This window comes from Stylophora pistillata, chromosome 2 (genome assembly GCF_964205215.1).
Source record: "Stylophora pistillata chromosome 2, jaStyPist1.2, whole genome shotgun sequence".
Classification (NCBI taxonomy): domain Eukaryota; kingdom Metazoa; phylum Cnidaria; class Anthozoa; order Scleractinia; family Pocilloporidae; genus Stylophora; species Stylophora pistillata.
In genome coordinates, this window is record NC_142520.1 from 50535900 (window position 1) to 50550477 (window position 14578).

The following is a 14578-nucleotide window of genomic DNA, read 5'->3' on the forward strand; positions in this document are numbered from 1 at the left end:
TATGTATCCCCGTGAAGCAGAAGGCCTTTTATGATCGCTAATATCAACTGATTTCACCTTGAAATTGACACCTCAAAATGCCGTCACGTATTAAGAAAAAAAAAATGGAAGGGCAGCCTTACAAATCATACTTGTTGAAGGTTATTCGCACGAGCGATTGTTTCTGGATGACTATTTGCTAGCTCGCTGTCACGGTAGTTAAATGATCACATTCATCAGCAAACCAAACAGCAAATCTTTGTCGCTCTTAAAGCCATCACTGGCCTTCACAAGCGAAGAGGTTGCGATGAGTCTGGGATCGAGTTATTGTGGTTCCGTCAGTTTCAAAAGTTATTATGTAAATTTTTTAGTATAAACGTCGCGGAAAATATTCTATTCGACATGGCGTTCAGCCGGCGAGAATTGAAAATCATTTCGATTATTCAGCTGGCAATGGCAGTTTTCTTTTTCGCATTCGGCATCGCGGACCATTTTGAAGTTCGCTACGTGTACCTCAGCTTTTTGTTCATGCCATGTTGGATCGCAGCTCTCGTAAGTACACTTGAAGACGTAGAACTATAGGCGTTCTATTGCCAAAGGTCGTACTTGTGACAATTAAAATAGATAATCGAGGTTCATGGCGAAGAAGTTGAACAATTTTTCGCTGGTGCTTCTATTCGTAACAATCATATGACCAGTGAGACCAAATATCAGTCAACCGCTCTCAGCTGTCATTTGTCGGGAAACTGTCAAAATCGAGAACGGCTGCAGAAATATAGACTGGAATTGATATATATTGCCGTAAGGGAATTAATTTGATGAGCTGATAGGTCTTGATCCTATACATCGTCGGTCGATTTTTCCTAGTCTACACTAGAAATGGGCCGATTAGGTCGTATTTCAGTTTGAGGAAGGAAAATTTCGTTTTAAGAACGTGACTTTTGGAAAGATAGATACTTTATTATAAACACCTTGCAGCCATAGGCTGAATTACGGAATATTTACAAATACAGATGATAAAAAGGACGTATAAAATAGTACAACTTCGTCGTTAAGAAAGAAGGAAAATTATCTACATCTTATATATATGGCTAAAAATAAAACTGTTCTTCAAGCGCTCGGTTTTGCATCGGGGGAGAGTAAAATCACTTTTGCTCCTTAGCGCGTATCCACAACTCTTCCTTTGGGGGAGGAGGCTGTGGAGTCTATGGGTGGGGTTACGGACTATCTCGTCAAACAGATTGGTTGAAATTTTTTCCCTCCTCTAGTGAAGTTTCGGTAGGCCAGCTGTTTCTAGTGCTACACTATATGACAGGTCAGGATAGATGATTCTGAGTGCCCTTCTTTGGATCCGTTCCAAATCTTCGCTGATGTAGTTTGGTAGGGAACGGTGGAATACAGGACTTGCGTATTCCAAGACGGGCCTAATACATGTTACATAGAATTGCACAGGTTCACTTGGTGTAACTCCGGATCTCTTGAGTTGTCTCAAAAAGTAGAGACGAGAGGAACATTTTCTACTTAGTTCAGAGGTGTGCATGTTCCACTTTAAATCGTGGCTAATGGTCACGCCTAGCAATTTGGCGTGACCAATTTGGAAAGCTATAAAACACCTAGCTGTTAACGATTAGCATAATTTTGCAGCTGTTTTCAAACGCCTTAGGGTCGACTTCCGCTAAGGACTTTGAACTGATATGGCTTGACTATGTATAGAGGCTGATAGTTGCTTGGGGCTACGTCGGTGGGGGTAACGAAATAATTTGGATATATCAACAAAGTTGAAATGGTAAATTGGCCACCGTAACGATTACAAAAGCTGACGTTTCAAGCATTAGCCCTTCGTCGGAGTTGACTATGTATAGCACGGTAGAATTTTCAAGCAATACATTTAATTTAGTCGCACCAAGATGAGTTTAATATTCGCTCAGGTAATCACACGATTTCGATTACAATAAGGAATACAGTGAATAAGCACGCGAGTGGGTAAAAAGTTGCAACTAAACAGTTTGTAATCGGTTGTACACTGAATTATCTCTCTTCAGTATTGTCAGGTTACCTCAAATCTGCATTTTCTGAGTCAAAAACTGAGTTTCTTTCATACATTGTATTTATTTCATTCATTTACTATGAAATATAATGAAAAAAATATAAGGAATATATGAACTATAGCGGGGATCAAGGAATGTAAATTAGTTTTTCACAACACGCGCGTACGAGACTGAGCCGTTTGAAATGAAGTCGTATTGCCGTATCGGGCCGAAACAAAGTTATGCGTTCTTATGCTCGAAGGGAAAGCTGCATTTGGATCAGTTTAGGCCGGGCTGAGTTGCAACAATCCATAAGAAAGCCGTGACTTATTTCTGATGTGCCGAACCCAATGCATAGATTATTGTAAAATGTTTTCTGATGCATCACTTATGATTGGCTCAGAATTGAGTGGGGTCACCAGACATGCAGGAGACAGATAATATTCACATTAACACTTAAGTCTACCCAATATCATGTTTTACTTCTACCTGGCTATTCTCTCAGTATTTCTCAAATAACACAAAGTATTTTACAGTCATTAAATTTCGTTGTGTTGGTTAAAATTGGATTTAACAGTCACGTGTTAAGAAATCAGGGGAAAGCCTTATAAATCATACTTGTTGAAGTTTATTCGCGCGAGGGAGTGTTTTTGGATGACAGTTGCGGTAATTAAATGATCATATTCAACCAGAAACCAGACAGCAAATGTTTGTCGTTGTCAAAGGCATCACTGGCCTTGACAAGCGAAGAAATTGCGATAAATCTGGGAACGAGTTTCGTATAAATATTTTAGCGTAAACGTCGCGGAAGTATTCCGATCGCCATGGCGTTCAGTCGGCGAGAATTGAAAATTATTTCGATTATTCAACTAGTAATGGCAGTTATCTTTTTTGCATTCGGCATCGTGGACCATTTTGAAGTACGCTACGTGTACCTCAGCTTCTTGTTTATGCCATGTTGGATCGCAGCTCTCGTAAGTACACTTGAAGACGTAAAAGTACACGTGCTTCATTGCCAATGCTTGTGCTTTCGACTGTTAAAATAGAAGATATTCGAGATTCATGGCGAAGACGTGAAACAGTTTTTCGCTACTGCTTCTATTCGTTGCAATAATACGACCAGCGAGACCAAATATCCCTCAACCCTCACAGCTGTCATTCGTCGAGAAACTTAATTTGAGAATGGCGCTCAACATTTAGCTTATCAGCTGACGAATAATGCCAATCTAAATGAAAATCAAATGAAAATCTAATGAAATTAATTTAAGGAATATATGAAATATAGCAAGCATCAAGGAATGTAACACGAGCAAGCCTTTTGAAATGAAGTCGTCATATTGCCGTATCGCGCCGAAACAAAGCTATCTGTTCTTTTGCTCGATTGGAAAGCTGCATTTGGATCAGTTTAGGCTGGGCTGAGTTGCAAAAATACCCAAAGAAAGCCGTGACGCATTTGTGATGTGCAGAACCCAACGCATAGATTATTGTTATATGTTTTCTGATGCATCACTTATGAGTGGCGTGACCAGCCATGGAAGAGACAGAGTTAGCTTTATTTACTCACAGTTAACCTCCTTTAGTAATTGTAAATATATACATTAACACTTAAGTCTACCCAATAGCATTGTTTTACTTCTACTTGGCTATTCTCTCAGTATTTCTCAAATAACACAAAGTAAGGCCGTTTCTTTAATGAAACTGCATCTTAAATATTCTGGGGTCTAATTGTGTGACGTTTTGTATTTCAAAATAGAATTACTGATCATACGTTGATGATACGCCTTTATCGCACAGCAGCCATCTTGGATTGACGTCATGTACTTTTGTCACCAATGCGAGGCCACGCGTATAAATTTGAACTTTTGGCCAGAGAGGATTCGGGACCATGCCGAACAGAGATCATTGTTGCGTGCCGCAATGTCAAAATAATCGCGCAAAACATATTCCAAATCTTACCTTTCACCAATTGCCGAGCGAATAATCCCTTCGAAAGCAGTGGGTTGTCAAAATTCGGCGAAGTTGAGGGCGTTAGGCAAACTATGCAAGGCTGCAAACTAAGTTTATTTGATCAGTTCTATCTAGTTCTTGAAAAGTTGAGGGTTGGTACTTTAAACCAAGTGTTAGGTGATAATTTCAATATTTCCCAAACAACTGTAAGCAGGGTTTTTATTTCTTGGATAAATTTTCTTTATTTCATGCTCGGGAGTATTTGTATATGGCCTTCCCGGGAAAGAATTCAGAAGGACATGCCCACTTGTTTCAAGTCTCTGTACACAAACTGCAGGAGTATTATTGATGCATCTGAGATAAAGGTCCAAGCACCATCAAGTTTAATGTTAAATAGTGAAATGTACTCCTCGTACAAAAGCCATACCACCTATAAGGGAAATGTTGTTATTTCACCATCTGGGGAAATAATTTACATTTATTTGAGGGGTCAATATCAGAGGGGGTAAATATCAGAGGGGTCAATATCAGATATCAATATCAATATTTGAGGGGTCAATATCAGATAAAGAGCTGGTGAAGCAATCTGGTCTTTTGCCATTGCTCCAGCCTGGGGATCAGATTATGGCTGATAAGGGCTTTGTTATACAAGATCTGCTCACACCTCTTGGTTGCAGTGTAGTGATGCCATCATTTTTAAGCAGCAAGCAACAGTTTTCCAAAGGTGAACTCCAGGAGAGCAAAAAACTTCACAACCTTCGAGTGCATGTTGAAAGGGCCATAAGGAGAGTCAAGGAGTTCCATTACTTTGATAGGGTAATCCCACTGACTACAGCAGGCAGTATAAACCAGATATGGACAGTGTCATGTCTAATTACAAACTTTCAGGGAAAGTTTTTTGAATAACTTTAAAAAATAATACTTACTTGATTTTAAGGGGAAGTGCCTATACACATTTATTCAAAAGTGTTATCTTTCTATGCTATCCTTTTTTCTTTTCTAGAGATGTTTATCCTGAAGGGAGCAAAGGGGGAAAATGTTGAATTTCACAGACTATAATAACATGTACAGGTTAAAATTAACGTTAGAGTTGAATCACATTCTTTTGCTTTCTTATTGCACTCAGGTAAACAAGGTTCTAAGGCACACAGAGGATTGTTACATGTAATTAAACATATTGCCGATAACTTTAAAACCTTTTTGGCTCGAAAGATATTACAAATACGTATATATTTTTCACTTTCAACATTTGGGCTTAAGATTAATTTACCTGACTAAGATATGAGATAATAAAATCTTTAGTTGTTCACAGCAAACATACTTTTTGAAAATGGCAACTCAAAATCAATCTATAAGAAGGCGACAAATTACTATACATACATACGCACACCCAGTCGTGGCACTTTTCCTTTGATACAATACAAAATCATCCTTATGTCATTAAATCCTACTCAAAAATATTAATTCATTAAACACAAGCATTAAGATGAATTTCAAAGTAGAAGAGGTTGAGCTTTTCAAGCATCTCTGACAAAAAGATGGGATCAAAATAAATTCTTTCACAGTGAAACTCGCTGTGACAAAAGACAAACAAATCCTCCCAAGAAATGCCTTATATATCCCCTTGTAAATGTCTTCTTCACTGGAAGGTTTTCAGCAGCCATTTTCTCGACAAAGGCATTCGTGAACAACGGTATGTCCCCCAGATTGTGGTGCCAAAACTCTAAAGTACTCATCGATTCCGCCATGATTGTTTTCAAACACGCGTGGCCTCGCTTTCATGGGAAAAATGATGACGTAGCATCCAACATGGCGTGACTGCGATTAAGGCAAATTCAGGTTTCTTCAACCCAAACCATTTCATTTGATTTCATGGGTCTAGTAAAGAGGATAAAGAACATCCACGACAACAATGTTCCCTACGGTTTTAGAACTTGCTTGCACCTGTGCGAACACGCTTGTAATGGTTTTGTAAAGGGAAACTTTGCAAACTCTACTCTCTGCCGTTTGACATGATTTCTAAAGCCTAAAATTTTACTGCTTGCTCGGACAGGTATTGCCAGCGGGCATTATGGGATTGATTGTGGCGAGCACGACCAGACGTTCCTCGATTCTGGTGAGAATGATTACCAACTGAAATGTATGAGATTATTTATGTGAAGAGAAAATATTAAAATAACGTCTTACCTCTTAGTGGCATTAAACAGGTATTCGCTGACTTAAGGTTAATGTCCAGTACTGGTAAGATAATGTCCAATTGGTGAGATATATTTGAAGCTCAGAAAATAATTGCCATCTCCTCTAATCTCACTATTTCAGATAAACTGGCTCAGTGCAATTAGTATTGCCTCTGTTGTGGTTTGTGCAGTGGTACTTGAATCCTATTCATGGGCTTTGAGAGATATATTGTGGTTCAAATATTATGATTATCCTCAAAGAAACGATCAAGAAAGTTCTCCTTTCTTTTGGGCTAAGGACGCAAAAATCAAGTTTGAAGACCAGGAAAATACTATGATAGCCATACATGCCTTGATTGTCATATTTGCTATCGCTGAGATCATTCTCGCCGTGGCGATAGCTCGCAGCAGTGATGCTGGGCGTCAATCGTCGCGGGAGAATCAGGTATGTTGCGTTACTCAGGAAGAAATCATTTATCGAATAGGGCATCTTATTTCCTGTTTATTTCGTCCTTACTCCTTCTCCTCTTCGTTATACTTTGCTTTTGCACGACTTCCCTTTCCCGTTCCCTTCATCATTCTTTTCTCCCCTTCCCTCCCTTCCTCCCTTTCGCTCTGCATTGCTAACTCACTTTTTCTCTCCCTTTCCTCCCCTCCCTTCCATCTCCCTCTATTCCTTCCCCCTTTCTCGTCTTCCCATACCTCCCTGTATACCTCCCTTTTTCCCGTATCCCTCCGTTCCTTTCAACCTCCACCTCCATTCGTCTTCCCTCCCTTTCCACAGTTCTTCTTCTCAAAATTCTCCTTTTATTCTTCTCTTTCCAATTTTCCTTTCCCTCTCCCTCTTGCCTCTTTTCCTTCTTTTTCTTAATCAACTGGTGACCGCTTAAAACAGGTTCGACTGTGAATAGAAACGCTTAGAGCAGTCATTCTGTTATTGTCTGTTTTGTTATTGCATTTTGACCCTTAAAAGCCATCACCCACGGCCATTTGAGGCTTTTTTCGTTGACGAAGTTTTTGATGATTAAGCGGGAAGAAACTAACTACAGGCCTGTTGATTAGAACGCAGAAATGCTCATTACTCATCGGCGGTTTCTCACGGAACTTTCTGCCGGCCGCGGCCGTTCGTCAAACATGTCAATGTAAATAAAACGCTGCAGCGTTTAAAAGGGAACATGGATCGAACTAACTTGTTAGATTAAGATGCCCTCCAAGGTCGAGGAACCGAAGCTAAGGAACTAGCAACAGACTTGTACGTATATTTAGGTTCCACCCAACTTCCTTTCTCGAGAAAAGGTATAATTTTGGCTTTAAAGTCGCGGAAATATCCAGTTAAATATGTCTTTCAGCTGCCATGAATTGAAACTAATTTTGATTATTCAGCTAGTAATGGCAGCTATCTTTATCGCTAGCCGTCAGTTGTCGTCACTCAATTAAAAAGACAAGTCGGAAAACTTTGATTGCCCAATTCCTTACATACATATATACATACTTTATTGACTTTCCCCAAAGGAGGCTTTTCAAAGACAATATACAAGAGTTACTAATCACAAATAAGAATAACAATGACTAAATTATTGTAACGTACCGTTATGAGTTTGCTTCCTTCAGATCAATCAACACTAAAACTCATGACTTTATTCAAGTCGCCATTCCTGCAACACGTGTTCTTCCGTCCAAAACCATACCCCCGGGTAGGGGTGCGTTACAACATTACACTGCTCCCCCCTTAGAAAAGCGCTGATCGCAGTGCGAAACCTTGTTCAACAACCTTGCTGACAAAAGAGGGTAACGTATATGTGCACGATCCTTCGCAGTAAAGCACTATTTGAGCAATAGTGAAAATCAGACCTGAAAAAAAATTTCAGGCCTGTACGGGATTCGAACCACTGACCTCTGCGATACTAGTGCAGCGCTCTACCAATTGAGCTAACACGCCAACTGGGAGCAGGCCATCAAATTAATTCGACATAAACCCGTAGATGATAAATCAAACAACAACAAACATATTAAACATATGTATGAACTGCGGTTATGAAACGTATATGTGCACGATCCTTCGCAGTAAAGCACTATTTGAGCAATAGTGAAAGTCAGACCTGAAAAAAATTTCAGGCCTGTACGGGATTCGTGCACATATACGTTTCATAACCGCAGTTCATACATATGTTTAATATGTTGTTGTTTGATTTATCATATACAGGTTTATGTCGAATTAATTTGATGGCCTGCTTCCAGTTGGCTTGTTAGCTCAATTGGTAGAGCGCTGCACTAGTATCGCAGAGGTCAGTGGTTCGAATCCCGTACAGGCTTGAAATTTTTTTCAGGTCTGATTTTCACTATTGCTCAAATAGTGCTTTACTGCGAAGGATCGTGCACATATACGTTTCATAACCGCAGTTCATACATATGTTTAATATGTTTGTTGTTGTTTAAAAGAGGGTAAAAAAAAAATTAACGGACGAACGAGTTACATTACTGGACTAACTGGCTCTGCAAAGTCAACTGAATTTCATTGTCTTGTATTTTCTTAGGGTTCATATTGGCGCTTTGGAACGAAGGGAAGAGACCCACTCTCCGAATCTTTTGGGGGGTCTTATCGTTCTCTTCGGTCTTGATCTGTCATCAGTCGTTGTTACTGGCTCCTTACCTGTCAGGCCAACAGGTGTTTCACTACCACGTGCTTGTAGTGTCCTTTTTCTAGGTCCATTCTTCCTCATCCCATTATCCGTCATCTCGGTTCGAGCTGTTCTTCTCGTGGCTTCCTATCGTGATACTTCTTTTAATGTTTTTCCTTCCTTATGCCCTTCTGCTTTACCTTTGGGTGTCTCCTTTCCCTCTTGTAGTGGTATCCAGTTCTCTAAGGGCGGACCTAGATATGGCTTCAATCTGTCAACGTGCACGACCTTACGGTAACACCGTGGTGTCCTTTGGATCCGATACACATCCGACAAGGACGCAATTACCAAGAAGGGTCCTTCCCATGGATTGTCTAACTTAGGATTCCTTCCTTTTTCTGCGGCGAATGTTATGTAGCCATACACTATCACCCGGTTGTAATGGTTTCCATGAGAGCTTTTTATCATAGTTTCGCTCCTGGCGAACCCCCGATTCCTTCAGGTGTAGTCTCGCATCTTCGAATGCACTTGAAAGTCGTTTCTGCAAGGCTTCCACATACTCAAACGAGGTTGATGGTTGATCCGGAGTGGACTCTGTCATGACGTCAATTGGGACCTCTATTTCACGCCCAAGCATGAGTTGGTTCGGTGTAAACCCGGTGCTCTCATGAACTGATGACCTGTAAGCCATCATGCAGGCTGGCAGTTGGACGTCCCAATCTTTCTGATCTGGCTGCAACCTTCCTCGTAGCATCTCCACCGGAGTCCTATTAAATCTTTCCACTAGTCCGTCTGACTGTAGGTGCAGTTGTGTTGTTCTTGTCTTTTCGATGTTTAACAATTTACAAATCTCCGCCATCACGTTAGATTCGAAATTTGTTCCCTGGTCGTTATGGATTTGTCGTGGTACGCCAAAACGACTCACGAATTCCGACACAACCTTCCCATAAATTGTTGTGGCGGTTTGATCAGAAAGTGCATAGCTCTCAGTCCACTCGGTAAAATAGTCTGCTATCACGAGTACATAGCGATTACCACGTGGAGTCTTTGGCAAGGGACCCAAGATGTCCATCGCAATTCTTTCCATAGGAAACCCCACGGTGCTTTGTTGAAGAGGTACTCGGCGCTTTCTTCCGTAGTTTTTCTTTACTGCACATTCAGTGCATCTCGATACCCATCTGTAAGTCTGGGAGGTCAGACCTGGCAAGTAATAATGAAGCCGCAAGGAGTGTAATGTCCTTTGTAAGCCCCTATGGCTTGCCGTACAGTGATCATGGTGGGCTTGCAGTGCCGTGTTTCTAAGACTACTTGGCAGAACAATCTTATATAATATCCTGTCGCCCTTGTCACTTTCCCATCTTCGGTATAGAACACCATCCCGTACTTTCATACGATCCCATTGTGTCCACAGGGTCTTCAAGACAGGACCTTCAGGTGAGATTTCTTCCCATACAAGGCGTTCCTTGCAAGATTTCCTCATTTGTATAAAGTTCTTAAGTGTAGTATCCTGCAGCTGTTGCTCTTCCAAGTACCTTGTGGACCACTCAGGCTCTATCTTAATGGTACGAGTTTTAATATGAGGTTGGGGGGGGGGGCGGGTGCAATTTCTCACATGCTTCCTCCGTCTGTAGACCAATCTCACAGGTAGAAGGATTGTTGTCAGGACAGCCTTTACACCACTTACATCGTTCAGTGCATGGTCTGCGCGACATAGAATCGGCATTCACGTGTCTTGTCCCTTGTCGATACACTATGTCAAAATCAAGGGTGCTTAAGAAAGCAACCCACCTTGCAAGCTGTCCTTCAGGCTCCTTGGTCTTCAAGATTGATCGTAGTGGGGCATGGTCTATACGGATTGTGAACTTCCTGTTTTGTAGATAGTGTTTTTGTTGCTTCGAAAATTCCACGATAGCTAACAGTTCTTTACGAGTTGTAAAATCATTTCTTTCAATCTTGGAACGTGTCCTACTACAGTAGACTATGGGCCTTTCTACTCCCTCCTGGATCTGTGAAAGTATCGTACCAATACCGTAGTTGGGAGTGTCAGTGTCCAAAATGAATGGCGCATTGCCTTGCGGATAGGCGAGAATTGGTGATGATGTTAAAAGTTCCTTCAACCTTTCAAAAGCTACTTGGCACTCCACAGTCCATTCAAATTTTAGTAAGTCATGCTCAGTTAGTTTGTATAGTGGTTTAGCAATTGACGGGAAACCTGGAACAAAGCGTCTATAATAAGATGCAAGGCCCAAGAAACTCTTTACTTCTGTGGGCGATCCTGGAGTAGGCCACCTAGACACACACTCTATCTTCTTCGGGTCAGTCTTGATATCATCCTCACTAACAACATGTCCCAGGTATGAGGTTTCCTTTTTGAATACTTTACACCTCTTGTGTTTAAGCTTCAAGTTAGCGGACTCAACTCTTTTAAAAGCTTTCTCTAATCTTGTCAAATGTTCGTAAATGAATTTGAAAACACAATAATGTCATCCAAGTAACACAGGCAAATCTTGAACTGTGGCCCTTTTAAGAGCAATGTCATCAGCCTTTCGAATGTTCCTGGGGCTGTGGTTAAGCCAAAGGGCATAACATTCCACTGGTAAAGCCCACTAGTAGTTCTAAATGGAGATTTTTCTTTGGTCTCGGGAGCCATGGTCACTTGCCAGAAGCCAGACGCCATATTGAGTGTAGAGAACCACTTGGCCTCTGACAAGCAATCCAGCGAATCTGAAATATTAGGAAGAGGAAATGCGTCTTTTACAGTCAACTCATTCAGTTTTCGGTAATCAACGCACAACCGTTGGCTACCATCTTTCTTAGTTACCAATACAACATTAGGATGCCCAGGGGCTAGACGATTCCTCTATTATCTCGCTCTCTAGTAAGGTATTAACCTGTCTCTCTACTTCTGCTTGTTTCCATGGTGGCGTGCGTTGTGGGGCCTGACGAATTGGAGCTGCGTTTCCTGGGTTAATTCGGTGTTGAAGTAGGCTGGTCCTCCCGACCTCTCCATCCGACAGAGAGAAAACATGTTTATACTTGATCAATAACTGGGTCACCTGCCTTTCTTCTTCGTCACTAAGGTAGGTTGCACTTTTCGACAACATGTCTCTTAGTGGCTCTGGAAGATCACCTTGGGCATCACAGTCTGTGCTTATATTATTGTCATTACAATTGCCTGACGAATCAAAAACCTGAACACTTTGTACCGGTTTTGCTATGGCAATAGTTGTGTTTGCTGTTATAGTTTGAGGTTCATCAGTGAGGTTAAGTACTCGTATTGGAACAGTATTTAACATTTCAATGTCAACTAGAGTGCGTGCTATACAGAGTCCCTTTCCAAGTAGATGAGGATTGTTACTTGGTTCCAGGATACGTAGGTTAGATGTCAATGTCTCATGGCAATAAGATTGTTTACGATGCCTCAAATGACCGTTGATGATAACTTCTGAATTTGGTAGGACCAAAGTCATACGACGCACTAAACATCTGCAACTCAAGGGTTGACTATCATAATGAATACAGTCCACAGTTTCACCATTAACAGACAATGTTCCTTGAATATCATCAACAACCGCATTTACCTGCGAGAGAGCATCCATTCCTAGGATGGCTTAGTCTGTAATGTCCGCTATGAGCACATTAACTTGCAATATTTGTTTTCCCATCGTAATAGTAATCAGACTCGAACCATAAATGTTAATTTTCTTACCGTTAGCAAGAAAAATATCCTGACTTTGTCCCGCATGCATGTAGTAACAAGTAGAATCATCAAATAATTATTTTGCAATTTTCCTAGACAGAGTACTCTTACCTGCTCCTTTATCAACAAGCCAATTAACACACACGTTTTCAACAAATCCTTTTACATACATCCCATGAAGTCGCAGTGATGAGGTTCGCAAACAATCATTGTGGGCCGAACTATAGTTTAGGTTCTCCTTTTGCCCTTCATCAGCAGTTAGGCACTGCTCTGGGCATTCGAGGGTGCCTTCCTCTCGTTTCCCTGCTGTTGTTTCAATAAACTGCAATCGCGTACAAGGTGTCCCTTTTCCTTGCAATGCCAACATTCAGCCTGTTCTCGATAGGGTTGTCGTCCTGGAGTTGATTGTTGCTGGTTACGACAAGATTGGGAAGGATGATCTTGTTTTTCGGTGGTATCTTTCAGAAGTTGTTAAATCTGGCCGAACAAGGTACTAAATTGTGCCTCTTGTTGTCGTTTTAATTCCTCGAACTTTTCTCGAAGATCTTGTTGGGTGGCCTGTGCCCCGGCGGCCATATTGTTCTCTTTCTCGGTAGAGAGAGATCTCATGTTCCATTGCTTGCTTTTACTAGTTTCGAGTGATCTGAAGGCTTCTAATTCGCACGCTGTTGAGAGTGCTTCGTCTAAGCTAGGTACTTTTTCTCTGCTCAGCCTCAAGCGGTCAACACGGTCACCAATAGCATCAATGAAATGCTGAATACAAAATCTCTCTTGTGCCTGTGGGGGAAGGTCTTGGTAGGCTAGACTACAGGCATCACGAATATCAGCGGCCAAACTTCTAAGGCTTTCTCCCTCTAATTGTCGTCGATTTAACAATCGGGCTTGGTGCAGTTCTTGTTGTGTCTCTCCGCCGAAGAACGATTCCAGTCGAGAGACCAACTTGTTGTAATGTCGACAGTCATTGTCAGACATGCTGTGTAGGTTCTTTTGAGCAACTCCACGCAAGGCGGCCGAGAAAAATACTACAGATTCTTTAGGGCTCCAATCGTTAACTACAGCACATCGATTGAAATGTCGCAGGTAATCTCTCAGTGAAGTCTTGCCGTTGTAATCGTCTGGTTTACCGGTTTTCTGAATCTTTGATGCGCGCGACGATTCGCTCGATGTGTGATTATTTCCGTCGGCTTCATCTGACTTAAATGGATTTCAAAACGTATTTAGCAGGCTGTTCACAAATTCCTCTCCTGGTGATCGAGGTGCACATGTGTTCTTCAACGAGGTTTCGTCACGATTTGGGCTGAACGGAATGATGTCACTTGCTGAAAATCCGATCGGACGTGCTCTAAACGGGTTAGCAGATCTCTTTGGGGTTCAAAACATGTCAAGTCCATGGCTGAGTCGAAATGCATTTTTAACCGCTGCCACCAGTGTAACGTACCGTTATGAGTTCGCTTCCCTCAGATCAGTCAACACTAAAACTCAAGACTTTATTAAAGTCGCCATTCCTGCAACACGTGTTCTTCCGTCCAAAACCATACCCCCCGGGGGTAGGGGTGCGTTACAACATTACAATACGATCCCAAGAGTCATAACATATACTAAGAAGGTTCCAAAAATTATAAAAATATATAAATAGAAAATTACAATTGTTTGAGTAGTTTAGTTTTCAGGCGAATTTGGAAGACAGTGACTGAATCGCACAATTTAAGAGAGTGATCTAAAAAATCCCATAAGTTAACTCTTCTATAATGAAAAGTTGTTTGGCCTCTAGCGGTTTTAAAAGTGGAATATTCCAAAATTGTGAGTTTCTTGAATTACGACCGCTCACCTCTGATCGCTTTAAGAATTTGAGGATATGTATTTAGGGGCGTGGCCCGTTATATATTTAAAGGCCATCGTAGCACTGCCACAGATAGCCAGTTAAGCTCTTTACGAATGGGCGTAATATGCTCGTACTCACGCGCTCCGCTCACAATGCGGTAGGCAAAGTTTTGCACAGCCTGCAGTTTGTTAATATTACATTTCGATGTATTTGAACAATAAAATAATTTACTAAAAACTAAATAGTTAATACTCAACAGGAGTGTACTACTTTTATCTAAAGCATGCTTAACGCGGTTTATTTTGCCA

The 14578-nt window shown here is 41.2% G+C and overlaps 1 protein-coding gene across 2 annotated transcripts in view; it reads left to right on the forward strand.

Annotated features, from left to right (window-relative positions):
* Positions 1 to 86: 86 nt before the first annotated feature.
* Positions 87 to 14578, forward strand: part of LOC148740130 (uncharacterized) — a 43823-nt gene continuing 29331 nt past the window's right edge. The window contains exons 1-3 of one of the 2 annotated variants that reach the window (XM_088748280.1): positions 87 to 531; positions 6007 to 6069; positions 6273 to 6575. In XM_088748280.1, the coding sequence (XP_088604406.1) occupies positions 382 to 531; positions 6007 to 6069; positions 6273 to 6575 (516 nt within the window). In that variant the 5' untranslated portion in view covers positions 87 to 381. Of the gene's footprint in view, positions 532 to 2802; positions 2981 to 6006; positions 6070 to 6272; positions 6576 to 14578 lie in introns of those variants that run through there. The other variant, XM_088748279.1, reaches the window with a different exon arrangement.